The following is a 16,903-nucleotide window of genomic DNA, read 5'->3' as shown; positions in this document are numbered from 1 at the left end:
CTTCAGTGCTGTGTGCGCGTCGGAGCTTATGAAATGGCAAACTTTTCTACAGAACTGGCACCTCTAAAGCTGCCCACAGCTCTGCAGAAGCAGCTTTTTTTTTTTCCCGGTGTTGCATGGAGAAATGGGGTGAGGGGACGTGGTGAAACACGGGCTAAGGTGTGACTGGGACTCGTCTCATTACCTTGCGTGATTTCTTATTTCCAGACAGCACATCATAGAGAAGGAAAGAAAATAGGGAGGAAGAGAGTTATTAGGGGAAGACTAGTAAGTGTCTGTGAACAAAGAGGCATGCGGAGCTAAACAGGTGCAGAAGCTCACCATTCACACACTGTCACACATCAGCTCATGTACTCACTCACTGCACACATCTGTAAGAGCATTAACAGCGGCTGCCGTGTAGCACAGAGAAGTGAGACATTAGGTACATTAAATAAGAATAAAGACACGTGAAATACACTGTACGGATACCTACAACCACAAAGCTGTGCCAGTGTGTGCTCACACTTACGAGACTGAATGCAAATAAGACGGCGAGCCTAAGAAGGGCATGCATGAAGCAGATGGTGCCATTGGGAAAAGATGAAAAGAAAAAAAAAACTTCATGGATGAGAGACTGTTAATAGTGCCACTTAGCCCAGTCTTATTTACAGACCGCTGCCATTCACAATATGAGGTGAAGCAGGTTTCGTTTCTCCCGTGCCTAGCTATGTGCCTCTGAACGTTGGTGCTTCATTAAGCTCAGCCCGAGCAGCCTCTGATATGATGATCATCTCAGCACGCTATGGTTATCCATACATGTTTGATATGGTTCAGTTTGCTCTGGGCAAAGCATCCCTCAACATCCTCCTAAAGCTTCAGTAGGAGAGAATTAGCTGAGAGCCACACTGGATAGGCTCTCTCTGCATTGAGCTCCATAACTAGTCTAAGCTCATCCTTTTGCCGTCCTTTCCAGCCCCACATCCATCTTCACGTTTTCCCCTTGCTCTTCTTCTTTAATAGGATTTTCTCCCTCTGATGCTGGACTAAAACACAATTACCATGCGGGCGATGGGAGGCAGCGGGGGGAAAATAAAGGGTTGCATCTTAGAGGAGGATGATGGAGTTGGCACAGTTCATGTTCATAATCACAAATTACACTGTTTAATATAATTGGATGACTTACAGACTTATCAGGTTGTTAGATCACCTTCATTTGGAAGCATGTACCTGCTTTATTGGTCTAGGCGCTGGGCTTAAGAGTTTCATTACGCTCTACTCGCTGCTGCTGCTGCTATCTCTCTCATCTGCCTCCACCTCCCCAGACTCCTCCTGAAAGGCTGGATTCATAAAACTGACTGTATACCAGCAGTAAAGGCTGATTTCATTTCTGTGTGTCAAGCTGAGAGTTAAAAAAAAAATTACAAAATTAGGACAGCTTGTCAAACGGACCGTCTACATCTGGAGCTCTTCCTCCTACCTTGAAGGATGTCTGGAGAGCGTCACAACAACCTGGAGGTGTGAAGCTGTGTGCAAACCCTCAGCAAAGAGGTCACGTTTGCTGATTCAGCTGTAGCTGATTTAGTAACTGGGATTATCTTTATTGGGCCGAGTAGGAGCCAGAAGTGGCGCAGATGACATACGGGAACGCAGATGAGAATATATGGGCAGAAGCAGGGATAAAGCACAGCACCGGCCCACCAGCCCTGCATGCTTAGAGCAGAAAACCGAGAGCATCGTCAGCCTGCTGGGTTCTTACTGGTGCCTCTCCTCGAACGGGGTCCTTCTTGTTCACCATGATCTCTCCTTTGCGGTTGGAGCGCTCCAGGTCGATGGTGTTCCACACGTTCAGCTGGATGGCCTCCTTACTCCTGAACCACGCACACAAACACACAAACAGTCAGAAACAAGGAAAAACTGACTCGACTGTTGCTTCGTACCAGCGGAGGTCACAATCCTGCTGTGTTTAGTGTGTAGCATGCTACACGTAATCGTCATGGGATTACAGCAGCTGCATGTCTTTCATGTGTTGTTGTTATATATTTAAGAATATCAAATATTGGCAGCCTTCCACAGATGGACCGTTTGGCAGCGTAGAATGATCTGGCTGCACCTCATTATCATTCTGCTATACGGGGAAGAGCAGTCTGGGCCGCTTGACCTTCTGCACACCAATCATAATAGAGACAGACGAGGTGTTTCAGTGGAACATTTGCATGCAGGGAGGCAAGAACTGTCATTAAAATGGCTAATTTACTGATAGAAAACGAGCAGAGCTGCCTTGCAGCATGATCCACATCCTCTGCTAAGCAGCAGAAGGTTGCTGCTGTTTTTTCTCAAAGTAAAGGTGGTTGTGAAAACAGTGGCACACAGCCAGTGGACGGGCAGGTTAAAGCTGCATGAAGTGGACAGTCAATGGCAACCTTAGAAGTCTCTCCATCTGGGGATTTAGACTAACCTGATGGTAGCTGGGCCCTTTCCCAGGTCGTAGCGAAACTCCAGGATGCCCTCATTCAGAGACAGAGAGATGAAGTCTCCTTTTCCGTCCGATTTTTGGCCGTTATAGAAGATCAGCCCGTTGGAGTCGTTGGCCATGAGCACCACTTTCATGCTGACCTTTTGACTGCAGGTGTAGAACAAGCACAACAAATGCAAAAGTTAGCGACACGCTGCAGTACATACTCAGAGGTACGATGTATTCTACATGCTTGGGTCTGGATAACATTATTTGTGTAGCTCTCATTGTGAATTCAGTTCAGGCTTACAGAAGGCAGTTCCGCCTGAGGCACAGAACAAGCTCAGGCTATGAAAACTACATGATATCCAGCGTTCAGTAATGCATACATGGCTTTACTGTGTAGGTTTCACACTGAGACAGAGGACTTACCGCAGATCGTGCCCGTAGAGATGGAGACCCTTCAGCTCCAGGTAGGAGTCTCCGTTGAACAGTGGCATGTAAGCCCCTCTCCTCTCAGCCACTGGAAAAAACAAAGAGACTGTATTCAACCTCCGGTCCCGTTCTGGTTGCTGACAAAAATTGAAATTCAGGGATAGTCAGTACATCTTCGAGAGACCTGTCAGCATTATGGAAAGAGATGGATTTGTGTTTTTGTAGCCTTTAGGATTAAGACTTTCTCTTGACAGAAATTCAAACTAAAAAAAAAAAAAAAAACAGAAGCCCTTACGTCAGACTGATTACACAGCCCGCCACCGTATAACAAAGAGCCTTTGGAGACATGCTGAGTTTAACACCACAGCCGGGACCTATGAAATAATGCAGCCATTGTATTTTGGCAGGCCTTTTTACAAATTCATCTCTTTGCGACGAGCCTACGTCTGGCTGTCCCGTTCCTGGCTGTCTGGAGTGATTAGGACAGGCACCGTGCCATCCCTCGAACAAGTGGCTTGACATTAAAAATCATTCAAGTGTCACCCGGGGGTATGTGTTTATGATGTTGTTTGCGAAAAGTACCATCATTCAGAGGCTTACGCACACAGACACACGCACAAAACCAACACGCACACCTATCCATGTAGCCGGCAAGAAAGCCTTTATTGGTAATTGGCTGGGATTAGCTGAGTCGAGTCGGGATGGAGAAGGCAGACGGAGATGAGAAAGTTAATTAGCTATTGTGCACAAGACTGCTAATGATGATGGCACGCACCATGGAGGAGAGGGAAAACAGTCTTGCACACAACAAGGAATCGTGCACTAAACTGGAGTTGCTCAGGATGGAGTTTCTTATAGGAGAGCTCTTGAAAGCACCGTGATCGAGGCCAAAGCATTAGAGGAATCTGAGGAAAGGCCACACCACCACACGATGGACAGACTGAGCTTGACCATCAAGAGAAGTGAGTCAAGTTGAAGCTTCATCCTTTGCTGAAATACCACAGAAAGAACAGCAACACTTGGAGAGCTGTTCCATCTATTGATAAGGTCGATGGTAAACACTGACGTCATTAGTTTATATTTGAGGAATGCTATCTAATTAGTAACCCTATCAAATTTGGAAAGGCAAAGCAGCTGGAATGCACATTGTGCTGCTGTCCTGGTCCCGCCCACAACCAATCAGCTCTCCAGCAGGTTGAACTCAGGCTGCCTGTGACTCACACAGCAGACACTCAGGTGGTCGCTGACTTCACCTCGCCAAGCCGCTGAATGTAAAACACTGCTTAAACTCCCCCCGCCAGTTGGTTTTCATGGACTGCCGAGTCCAAGTGATCCTGCTTTCATTGCTAAATTGTAATGATTTACACTATCACAGGGTAAAAGCAGCGAGGAAAGTAGGCCATTCAATACCACTGGAACACCCTTGAGAAAAGTCCTTGACTGTGAATATTATATCAGCGAGTCGGACTCACGAACTCTGGCAGATTTGAAATGGAAACCACGCTCAGCAGAAAGTGCACACACTCAGATGCAAACACTTCATATTACTACTAATTCACCTTCAGGCTTGTGATGAGTGGGCTCTAAGCTACCTGTCTCTTTAACTGTTTTCAGTGCAGAGGGGACGTCGGCATGGCTGCCGCCTTATCGGTGAGCCGCTGTCTGGGGCTGACACTCTGGCTGACTGACGCTCCCATTAATCACAGCGGGCAGGAGGACTGATGCGATTAGTCATCTCATTGATTCCTGTGAAAAAATAGCCCTTTGGAATGGAAGACGCTCTCGCTCACACATCATTGATTTTGGTTCACCTCAATTCATTTTAATCACCTGCTAACTGGAAGTCAGGTCTTGGAAGGAGGCTACTCCCATCTGGTTTTTTCTGCACTCCCCGGGGTACAAGGGTGCATGTTTCTCTGTTGTCAGGAATGTGCACAATGTGTACTCTCTTTAATTTGCAGCTGCAGAAGTCAACTTCTCAAACATCCATGACAACATCTACAAAGGCAGGAAGGGGAAAAACTTGAGTCGACTTCAGAACGCGACACCGGCAAAAAGTGCTAATGATGAACTTCAAAAGCAGCTGAGTCGTGCTCTGGTCTTTTTCCCAGCAGCGGAGCGGTTTTGCCACGTGAAACGAAGTACCAACAAACATGTTTGAACACAACACCTGTGGGTGAATAGGCAGGGAGGGAGCGGAGGAAGGCTGCCGCTTCACTCCTGCTTTCCCGCTAACAAGCGTAGCCGAGTCTGTGTGGTGAACGGCCCAACGGGGCCAATCATCGAGCTCAGTTCTGTAACACACAAACCCTCCCAACCCCTGCACCCTGCAGGCTCACCCGCCCCTCCTGCGTTTGATCTCCCTTTTCGATTCAGGATGGATGGAAATGTCACAGAGCGGAAAGCAAAGGAGAGAAAAATAGGCAAAATTGTGGAGGGTGCTACTCAGCTGATTCCAAACTGCACTGGACAGCAACTGAAGCATGAAGCATGAAACGCGATGTTACACCACAATGTACAGTGCTTAGTCAGATTACCTTTCTCACAGTGCCTCCCTTCACGTCCCATGGGACACTCGCACTTGTAGCCTCCCTCGGGCAGCGCCTGGCACTGGGAAGACGGATGGCACCTGTTGGGCTCGCATGGATCGTGGACGTCAGCACATGTCGGACCTAGACGGGCACACACAGACATCCAGCGTGAGAAATCCACCGATGAAGCGTGCAACATTTCCAACCACTGTCTCTTTGATTCCATGTGAGAGGAGGGGGAGCCAAGAAAGGGGCGAGAAGTGGGGTGTGAGGATTTCCTCGGTAATAGAGGTCATTTTCTAATAGGATTTAGAAATATTACACATCCAGATTAAACAGTGGAGAGCCTCCCCGCCACGCGGCCATGTTTTGGGGCCAAGGCGACGTGGGAAAGGCTCTGCTGGATGATGGTGTTGCCCTCTGCCACAGCCCATCTGAATTCACCCGTCATTACTTTAGCAGTCAGAGCCTGTGGTGAGTAGAGCGCCGTAATGACCCCATCCCCGCTGAGCTCACACGGCTCCCCCGTTTCCTCATTCTCGCTTTTGGAAGCTGTCTTTTATCCGCCGCTCTCACTCCTTCCCCTACCACAGCTCTTTTTTCATATCTCATCCTCCTCTCACATCTTTTAACTCTAATACTCTCTCACCTCCATCACTCATCCTGGCTGTCCTGACATGTCCTCCCTCCAACCAAAACTCTCCCCACCCATTTATTCTTTCTTCTCCCTGCCTGTGATCCGTCCCTCCCTTCGAGACAGGCAATCTTGGCCACTTTTAAATTGACATCGTGACAAAATTAACTTGAATGTGAGTCTGCAGGCAGGTGTCCAGTTCTCATTATCACCATTCATTTTGCACCGTGTTGCTAACACGGCTTTCATCAAAGCGGCGCCTCTCCTGAGTCGTGGGTTATCTACAGCCAGACTCCTCAATAATAACAACACATGAAAGGCAACAATAATGTGATGTGGTACTTTATTGAAACACATTTTAAATGAGAAGAAATGGTTCTTAAAACTTGGCTGATAGGGGCTTTTCATAACCACTGACCCTATGTGAGAATAAAATCCTTTACTATTCAAGCATAAAAGTTAACTCTGACAATTAATTTGGTTCTTACGAGAAACTTTCTGCAGCAGGCTGCACTATAACCAGCTCGGGCCACGCTTGGCTAGGCCCTGATGGTGTCTGCTCTTAACTATATGCTCTCTGAGTTGCTTGTTAGTTGCCATCTGCTGGAGGGAGAGAAAGAGGAGAAAGGGATATGGAGGGAGAGATAGGCCAAAGGCCAATCACCGAGAATTTGTTGAAAGTTTTCATGTTCTCTGTACGGCGTCAACATTTAATCCCTCATTTCTGTGTTGGGCACACAGATTCGATGGTGTTTACAAAATGACTCGCAGCCCTCCTGCTGGGGGCATGAGTTACACTGTCAAATTAGGCTGTCAAGCTTACTTAGGATTTGTGAGTAAGGCATGACCACAGTGAATCCCCGAAGAGAAGGCAGCACAGAGATATACATAGAAACATAATCTGAACTGCAAGGTGTTGGAAAAGTTTGAAAATTACATATGAATGAGATGTATTTTCTACTTATTTCCCTGCACTTAGACTGGAATTACCTTCTCACAGTCCCCCGACTGTCCACAAATTCCGGTGTGACTGTACGAAAAACTGCTGAACAACAGCGATGAAGTTTCCCTTTGTCAGCATCTTACCCCAGAATCCTTTGCTGCACTTGCAGTGGAACATCTCAGCTTCCTTGACCTGGCACGCGGCGCCGTTCTTGCAGGGATTTGGCTGGCAGGGGTTGTTTCCACATTCACCCACTCCGCTGCCGTACAGACTGTCGCCGCCGGTCTCCTGCAGGTTCAGCACCCGGTTGTTGACGTCCAGGAGGCGGATGCAGCCGACCAGACCCGTGGCCACCGCCGTCCTTTCCCTGACACTGAAAACAGAAGAAAGACAGAAAGAAAGAAGAAGAAGTTACAGGTATGACACCACCGGTCACGTATCCGACTGTGAAACCGTAAAACAGAGACAATCGCAGGATTTCAAACTTTCTGCACAATTTAATTTCTGCACAACACAATTTAAAACTCAAAGAAACCTAAAAGCATTAAAACAAACTAAAATGTAAAATATTTACAGTGTGTAAAGTCTCAGTTCTTCTTCATGTATCGGTAACGCCTGAACATAATAAATAATACAAGAAAATCAATGCTCAAGTTTTTCTGTTTACTTTTTTTTAATGATTTGTAGCATTATTACTGTTTCATGCTGCACAGGAGACATTTTTAAGTTCTCTCTACTTCCATCTGTGGCTGTGCTGCTTCCATCGAGGTGCAGGACTTCATATCGAAGTGAAACTAGAAACATCAGAGGGTTTCAAATACTGAACTTACAGTCTAAATACTGCATTGTATCGCTGATATATTCATTACAGAGTTTCAAACAGATAGAATGCTTTACGTTGATGAACCTGTGTTTTGGCATCGTACACCAACAGGAGCTCAACGCAGCAAGTTTTTCACCCTCCAAGCTCTCCAACAGGGTTAATTACTATGGAAAGGAGGTTTACACTAAATAACTGCGCTGCCTGGAAACGCGGGAACACTGAACTCAATATTAAAAGCTGTAGACCGAAAGGTTTAATTTGACAGAAGCCACAGCTGATAGATTTTCTGTCGGCGACTATTATCATAATGGTGTAAGTGTAGGAAGGAAGCCTTACTCCTGCTTCATCTCCTCCGGCACTCCTCCGATGAACAGGTGGGTGTCCAGGTTGAGGCCGTCTGTGCCGCGGGGACTCTCGCCCTCGATGTGGGGCTCGTTGTCCACGCTGAGCATGGCGTTTCGCCGATTGCGAGTCACCACAAGCTGATGCCAGCGGCCCTGACTCACTTGAACTTTGCTGATCACTGTGCCGGTGCCAGAACCTGTGTTAAACCTGTTGATGTATAGCATGTTAGATGCTGCTTCAGTCATCTTTATTCAACAATCACGTCATACCAGTTGACAGCGCCCCCTGTGGAGGCTGTTTTCCAGAGAACCCTTGTTATCTATCGAGTGTCTCTTCATGACTAAACACGACAGCGATGGATAAAAGGAAAGAGGTACAAAACTTCCCGTTTGGCATTCCCAACTCCAGTATGTGACTGAAATGAAGCAGCTACTCATTTAAAAAATCTCTTTCACGCCCTCATTTTAACTCAACCTTTTATCTAATGAGGTTTTGTTGAATAAAAAGTCCATATCATGACAGGAAGACGCTTCCGTTTATGTGCACCCACACATACGGTAGTATTAGCACAACCTGACAGCAATTATCTGCCACAAATAATTAGTTCTTCTCCCCACGTCTTGGATTCACAGAGCTGTGGGTGGTAATCTCACAGCTGTATTTCTGGAATTGAGGCAGAGCTGCATTTGAAAGCATAGTGACTAATGATCTCCTTTGGTTTTCTATTGATTCCACTCTGAATAGAGACATCTAACCTGGCCAGGTTGGGCCAAACTGAGAGTACTTTGGGGAGTGAGAGTGAAATATGAGACCCCGAAAATAAAAAAATAAAAAAAATCACATCAAGTTTGAAATAATAGGTTCAAAACAGATGTGGTGCAGAATCTGTAATTAGCTTCTTCTGAAGACGCTTTCTTCTTTTACTTCCACTCTGGAGAAGAGACGAACGCTCCGTGTTTCAACTGTCTATGAAACTGAACTGTTCCTAAATAATACTGGAGATATTATTTGCATCTTTCTGTCTGTCCTAACGGGACTTCACACCAGCTTCACATGTCAGAATAAACTCACTAAACTCGTGAGTTTTGGCTTCAAGTCAAACCTGCTGCTAGAGGAACACATGTGGGCGTTTCCTGGCAACAAAGGTCTGACACATAACACTAGTGAGCTGCCGGATCTGGAGTTTTATCATTAGATCCATTATTTCTTTATTGGTCTTCTTCATGAAACCCTCCATTTAAAAACCATAAATTACATCCTGGACTCGTCGGTGCAGCCCACAGCCAGTCACAGGAACTCAGCTACGTGGGCATGACCTTTAACGTGATAATAATATTAATTTAATTAGGGTTAGAGAGAAAAGCAGCGGGATAATCAGAACACAACAATACGAAGCCAGACAGGAAGGCCAAGCAGAAGCACGGCTAAGTTAAGAAGACAGACGACAAAATGTCAAAACGTCAATATAAATGAACACGAAAAGGAGACGAAACGTAATAAAAACCATAAAAAGCATCATAAGAAGGCATCACATAAAACCAAGTCTATAAAACGGGTTTTAAGAAATGATTTAAAAGAAGTCACTGATTCTGCGCTCTTATCTCCGCGGGCAGCTTGTTCTCAAACTCCTTAAATTTAAGACTCGACCTTGAAACGGCATGAAGGGCCACCGAGGGCTGCAGCATATAGGGTCAGCATGGTGGCTACGTAGCTTTGGAGCAGACTCCGATGTGCTTTAAACATAATCAGTCAAATCTTAGAATCACTTCTTAAATGAACAGAGAACATGAGGCGATGTGACGCCGGCTGATAAGAAGCAGAGCAGCTGAACCGGTTACACTGAGGAAGTGGATGAAAAGAGGACATTACAGGAGAAAAGAAGGACGTCATTTACTTGTTGGATGAAGTCTGGAGATGATATTCTATCCTGACTGCACCTATCTGCCATTTCTGTCCCTGCTTCTTTAAATACCAACAGCATGTTTCCACATCCAGCCTTATATCTGTATACATGTGATCAAAAATAACAAATGCCTATTTCAGACAACCTGCGCACAGCTCTGCTCCCGTCACCTGTAAATGCAGCGACGTGAATGTTATTCTTAAAAGCCTTTATGGTCGTAGCCGTTCAGATCTGTCATGAAGCTTCTGCAGCTCCATCTATCTTCAGGCGCTGCTGTTTTCAACATGTTGACTCACTGTCATTATTTGCCTCATTATCTTCAGGGCTGCATGCTTGTTTTTATTCTTATTTACATCCTCTGTCAATGACCCTGTTTCTCACAGGGATCGTTAAAGTTTCATCATTGGACGGATGGCTTGAAGGGGATAAACACACACTCATCAGATCCAATCAAACACAGCTCTCATGGCCGCCCGACGTCTCACCTGAGCTCCACCCTGCCGTTGACCAGAGCCAGAGAGATGAAGTCCTTCTTGCCGTCCTGGCCGTTGTAGAGCAGGATGCCAGTCATCTCCGACGCCCTGAACTCCATGGCGATGCGGACCGTGTGGTAGGCGCTCATGGTCTGGAAGGCCAAGTAGGACTGGCCTCCGAACGATGGGATGAAGTATTTGATCACTGTGGAGGAACCGAGACAAACTTGTCACGTCATTACTGTGTGATTTACTTCTTTAAGGTGCATAATTAAGTGTGAGCGATGGTGGAAAAACAAGCCTTTCTATCAGTTTATTTTAGGAATGATGGTTTTTTTTCCAAAATGCTTGATGAGTTTATCAAAAGGAGGAGGAGCTCAGTTCTTCACCCACATGCACATTCATGCACACACACCTACACACACCACAAACACACACGCATACGCAGGGAAGCTTTGTTGTTTTTTTTCCCCGACTCTACAATTATGATTATTAACATCCATTTTCTCCCCGGGGCTCCTTCTCTCTCCATCCATCTGTCTTTCTGTCCATCTCTCTGAGGAGAATGGCAGCTGATGAGCTCCCTCTTTTCTAATGACTTAATTGATCTGAAGGAGGTTCACATGCAGTGTGTGTGTGTGTGTACAAGTGTGTGTGTGTGTGCATGGTTTCATTTAGCCACTCTCAGTCAAAGACACACACTGATTCTAACCAGCTAATCCCCATCAAAGCAATTAGTGTCAATAAGATGCAGCTGCATGAGGTTGCTCCTCGTTCCCAAACACCCCAAAGTAGGGTAAGAGGGAAGAAACAAAAAGAGTTGTGCTGCTCAAGAAGTTCTTTTTGATTTATGATTTTCTGTGCGGCGCTGATTGGATTCTGTGTTGCCTTTTGGTGAACGGCTCAGTGGCTGCTCGTTTCTGAGATGCTGAACCTGTCTGAACCACTTGAGATGAGTTTGAAGTGCAGCCACTGAGGAGAAGACGCTGCGTCTGACTCACGCACACCTCAGCTCTTTGTTATCAAGTTTTTAAGAAATCCAAAATAAAACTGACACCCTGTCCTGGGCTCCGACTGCCGTTAACTCTCCGAGGTTCACAGAATACGACGGAAGTAAGAAAAGTCTTAAGATGCCCGGATGGTTGGAATGACTGCATTATTTCTACAAAAAGAACATTAATATATTTGTTCTTATCTAAATTTATAAAACTAACAGTTTTGCTAAGTTATACTAAAAACAGGAACAGTTACTGTTGACATTCAAGTCTTTACTTTTTTCAGTATTTGATAAGTTTACTTTTATTTTCAAGACATGGAGGACAACAGATTATTGGAGCGATGTCCTGTCATCCTTCATAGAGAAGATACGTTATATTATGATATAAGAGAAGGTCGCCGGTTTGTGTCCTGGTGAGGACACCCGGGATCTTTCTGCATGTTCTCCCCGTGCAGCGTGGGTTCTCTCCGAGTTCTCCGGCTTCCTCCCACAGTCCAGAAATATGCTGAGGTTAATTGGTGATTGTAAATTGTCCGTAGGTGTGAATGTGAGTGTGCTTGGTTGTCTGTCTCTAAGTGTAGCCCTGTGATAGACTGGTTACCTGTCCAGGTGAACCTGCCTTCACCCTGAGGGATAGACTCCAGCCCCCCAGTGAGGATGAAGGTGTAGAGATGATGGATGGATTGAAGGTGTTTTTTTTAGTGGTGTGTTTCTCCTACTTTGTTAATACAATAAAGCATTGAGGATGTGGTTAGCGCTGATTACAGAACAGCTCAAAGGCTTGATTGGTACAATGGGAAGTGGAGTTTCTAAAACCCTCTTAGCTGCAGCAGAATCTCTGTAAATGTTAGCCTTTGGTGAATTCTTTGAAATTGCTAATCAGAGCAGCACCAAATTACAGGTAAAGTCTGTTCCGGCTCATTTTCTTAGTTGAGTTTGAAAAGCTCACACTTTGAAACTTTTGATTTAAGAGCAATAACACATATGGGCCGAAAACGGTCTCTAATATATACGAAGAGGATGAAGAGACTGTGGCCGGCTCACCCTTCTCACACACGGAGCCTCCTCGGCCGGCGGGGCACCTGCAGCTGAAGTCGCTGCCGTCGTCCTCGCAGGTGCCCCCGTGGAGGCAGGGGTGGGAGTCGCAGGGCTTCTGGGCCTTGTGGTGAGTTCTGCCTCTGACGTGTGCGATGGTCGTGGCTGGAGGCAGCGCGGTCGTAGTGGCAGCTGCAGTGGTGTGGCGGGGCGTGGTGGCCGGTGCTGAGGTGGTGGTGGTGCGTCTGCTGCTGAAGGGCCTGCGAGTGGTGCCCGGTGGGCGGCGTGTGATGTAAGGGGAGGTGGGCGGAGACCTGGTGGTGGTGGTGGTGGTGGTGGTGGTGGGGGCCGCCGTGGTCACCGACGCTGTGGTCGTCATGGTGGTGGTGGTGAAGATGGGGATGGAGGACAGGCCTGTCAGCAGAGCCGGGCAGAACAACAGGAAATGGAAAAAGAGACATTAAAGTATGTTAAGCCTGCGGTCCTGATGTTTCCCATTCAGGACCCATAAAACCTTTGATAAATCACCTCATGAATAACTTAACACCCCCTTTCATTTTATTAATCCCTACACACTTCTGTTAAGTCCACACTGTATTACCATAATTGGTGAAGCGAATATTCTCGTCCTCCGGCTTCTTCACGGAGATGCTGGTGTCTTTGGAGGCCTTTAACTGTTTCAGCAGGGCCCCCACGGTGTCCTCCACGGTGTACCTCGTGTCTAAAAACAAACCAAACAAGAAGCACAGCCACTCAGGACGAGGCCTCGGAGGAGCACTCCGGAGCAAACACAGGACGCAGGCTTCTTTAATGCTACGGCGGATATTTCAGACGGCCCTGTGGATGACAGGTGGAGCGTCTCCACGGACCACTTGTCCTCCAACCACCGCTTGTCCGGCTTTTTTCCAGATGAATCGCTCTCATAACGTTCGCCACAGATGTTTGCTTTACAGGCCACGGAGGAGCGCCTCATAACTGCAGCCGTCGGCCATGTGAAGGACGCCGAACGATAGCCGTAAAAAATAGAAAACAAAACAGAGGAGGGAGGAAGGAGGAGGAGGAGGCTGGTGTTCTGGTCAGTACAGGATTAGTTGTGACATATCTACCCAGTCATTCTGAGATACGTTTGGATTCTTACTTTGCCCAATAATAAATATTCTGCACTTTGAAATTGTGGGAAGTGATCCTAACTGTGATTACAGCGCTGTACAGCAACGACAACAAACTTTTAAGAACTTTCAGCCAATTTAAGAGTGACAGCCGGTTGCATTAGCATCTTCACTTGTGTTTCCTTCCTGTCACACATTGTTCTTTAACTGTACCGGAGATGCTGAGCACAGGCCAACAGTCTTTACTGGCAGAACCGCTGAAGTCACTTCTCCTGGCGCCGAACAACAAGAAATACTCGCTTACTCAAAGCAGCGGCAGAAACCTTCTCATGGCGTCGTGTGTGTGTGTGTGTGTGTGTGTGTGTGTGTGTGTGTGTGTTTAATAAACAGGCAAGCCAGAGATTAAGTTGGCATTGAACAGAAAATTAAAAATAAAAGATTCAAGTGAGGGAAAACATTCAGTGCTTCACAATATCATGAGCCAAATAAGAAATAAGTAGGAAACACTCAGCGAGCGCATGGCTCTGCCAAGGATGCACAATCCTCTAAATGAGATATTTTAATAATGGAAATGTTTAGTTCTTAAGTTTTTAACCTATATTCAGACGATTTTTGGAGAAATCCTGGTGATGTTTCTTTAAAGGATTAATTGTCAAAAGTTATTTGAATGTGTTTGTGCCACCATCTAAGTTTTATGATGACCACATGCAGGCACCACCTGGTTGCTCCTGTGCAGCTGCTGTGAAGAATAATGACGTTAAATAGGCCACACCTACACAAGAAGCTGAAATATGGAATATTAAATTCAGTGATGGGAACTCAGAGAAAACTTAGAGAAACTTTAAAGAAGTTGATCTGTGTGGGACTAATTAATCTAGCACGGATTCATTTTTGCCTTCCTCGCAGACCAAAAGGAATCAGTGATAAATGAAATGTACTTAACAAGGTGGTGCGGGTCTGAGTCTGCATGGAAAGTAGGCCTTCTTTGGCTCGGGGCCCCGAATCGTTCTCTAGTTTCTTTTGAATCTGTTCGGTAATCTTTGACATTTCCTGTTTGTGTTTCTCCTCTCACCTGGTTTGAAGTGGGCCTCCACGAAGGCCAGGATGGAGTTGCTGGGCGCCAGGTTGCGGACACGGACGCTCATGAAGTCTTTGCGCACCTCCGATTTCCTGAACAATTCATTGAGCTGATGAAGAGAGAGAGAGAGAGTGGGAGGAGAGAAGAGATGATAAATGAGGCCAGTAATGAGCTCCACGCTATCACAGCAGCCAGTCCAATTCCAGAAGACCGAACACTATCTCCAGGAAGAAAGACTGCCTCTCAGACCGGGGGTGCGGAGAACGAACCTGCTGGGTGTGGGTGCACAAACTGACATTTAGCTGCTGCTGTGGCATTAATTATAGGAACAAGTTTTCAGGAGGAGCCAAGATAAATGTCGCCCTGCTCTGACGTTCTGATTGGTTGGACTTCTGCTGAGTGTTCCAGCCTGAACGCTGCAGCAGGAGGCCGGACCGGAGGGTTTCTACGCCAACAGTGACTGTACGGTGGTTATACGTTTCTTTAGTTACTACAACTCACTGTTTCGTTATGGAGGAGGATGGAGCACATCCCCACAGTCAGAAACAACAGGAAAAATTTGAGCATTATCCTGATTTAAGCTGCTGGAGCCACAGGGCCGGCTAGCCCTCGTCAGTGTGGCCGCTGCTCCACAATTTACTAAAGCCAATCACTGCTAATCACGTGGCACTTTGTTTAAACGAGGGAACCCTTGTGATTGGCGGTAGAGACGACTGCTCAGCACGAGGAGTTTGTCAGACACGATGAAGCTGCTGATCTGGTCAGAGAGGCTGATGATTCAGGTGACTTTGTTAAGCTGCAGGATTCGGGATTATTTCCTTCGTGTGCTAAATGTGTCTAATTTGTGGGCTGAGGTGTGACAGCAAAGTAGAAAAATAAAATCCTCCGAAGCTGGCTCAGGGAGGAAAATCACAGCGGACACCCCGACTTAGAAACCTCCTGATCTTCCTTCACTCCGGCTCCTTCTGTCACGTGTCCTAATTCATCCAGTGATCACAACAAGCTGTCAAACAAACGTCCTGCAGCCGGGTTCTTTAATGCTGCGTCTGTGTGTGTGTGTGTGTGTGTGTAGCTGTATGTATGTGCTCAGAGGGTGTGCTGGAAGATGAAGAAGGGGTGTTTGCTGTCAAGTGGCACACCAGGCTTCAGAGACACACACAGGCTGAGAGCATTAACGAGCGCACACACACACACACACACACACACAAACACACACACACAAATCGCTGTAAGGTAGCAGATTAGGTCCCAGTGGGGGCTGGTGACACTGATTCAACAGCTGGTACATGTGTACTGCGTATACACACACACACACACACACACACACACACACACACACACCAGTTCCCATTTCATCAGAGGCCCTGGCTCGACAACAGAGACATTTGTTCAAAGGTCTGAGCTCAACAGAGAAAACGAACGGCGGAGAAACGAACGGGGTGAACCGCGAGAAGCCAAACCGCGGCGACTGTCCGGGCGCTGGATGCTAACTGGCATCGTGACCGTATGTGTCTCACATCGAGAAGAAGGGCTCGATTCTTCAAATAGCTGTAAAATCTTAATTAATCTCACATGAGAAGCTGCTTTCGAATTTGAAGTGTTTGGCAAGCGATCGACAAATTAGTCTTTGCACAAGTCTACAGAGAGCTGTTAGTTATTTTATGGTTGTCTTATTAAGTTTAAACAGTTTCTAACTGTGCAAACTCAGAAAAGTCTTAATTAAACAGGAGCACATACGAGGGACGTTTTTTTTTGTCTTGACATCATCAGAATTCTTATTTCAGTGTCAGCCTCTGGACCAGCAGCTCCACATACACAAGATATTTAGCTACTTGTCTTTAATTCGATGCCACTGCTCTGCTCTCTGCTCGATGTAAACAACCTGCACTTCAGCCCAACAGTCCTTGAATGTTTGTCATGTGAGTCACTGATGGCTTCAAGGTTAAACTGAGTAGAGCTGATTTGATCATTTTCATAGAAGGAGAAAATGGTTTATAGTTTGTACATTTTAAAATAAAGTGATTTAATTATCACAATTGTAGGCTTAGATTCTGTTCATCCTGATGGACACAGATGAGTAGTTTAAGGACCGTTGGACGGTTGGAAATCTGACGATTCTACCTGTTATATTAGAGCTACACGCCTTTGTGACCTGCTGCTGCT

At 46.3% G+C, this 16,903-nt stretch overlaps 1 protein-coding gene across 1 annotated transcript in view; it reads right to left on the bottom strand.

Moving 5' to 3' along the window:
* agrn (agrin) overlaps positions 1-16,903 on the bottom strand; it is a 280,800-nt gene that overhangs the window by 18,245 nt on the left and 245,652 nt on the right. The window contains exons 21-30 of the mRNA XM_008282560.1: positions 14,735-14,849; positions 13,155-13,274; positions 12,563-12,967; positions 10,534-10,726; positions 8,137-8,352; positions 7,121-7,350; positions 5,407-5,541; positions 2,867-2,957; positions 2,438-2,602; positions 1,739-1,850 (exon numbers count right to left, since the gene is read on the bottom strand). Coding sequence (XP_008280782.1) covers positions 1,739-1,850; positions 2,438-2,602; positions 2,867-2,957; positions 5,407-5,541; positions 7,121-7,350; positions 8,137-8,352; positions 10,534-10,726; positions 12,563-12,967; positions 13,155-13,274; positions 14,735-14,849 — 1,782 coding nt within the window. The remainder of the gene's footprint in view (positions 1-1,738; positions 1,851-2,437; positions 2,603-2,866; positions 2,958-5,406; positions 5,542-7,120; positions 7,351-8,136; positions 8,353-10,533; positions 10,727-12,562; positions 12,968-13,154; positions 13,275-14,734; positions 14,850-16,903) is intronic.

The sequence above is a fragment of the Stegastes partitus genome, unplaced genomic scaffold (genome assembly GCF_000690725.1).
Source record: "Stegastes partitus isolate 25-593 unplaced genomic scaffold, Stegastes_partitus-1.0.2 Scaffold276, whole genome shotgun sequence".
Classification (NCBI taxonomy): domain Eukaryota; kingdom Metazoa; phylum Chordata; class Actinopteri; family Pomacentridae; genus Stegastes; species Stegastes partitus.
This window is presented reverse-complemented; position numbering and strand designations above follow the sequence as displayed.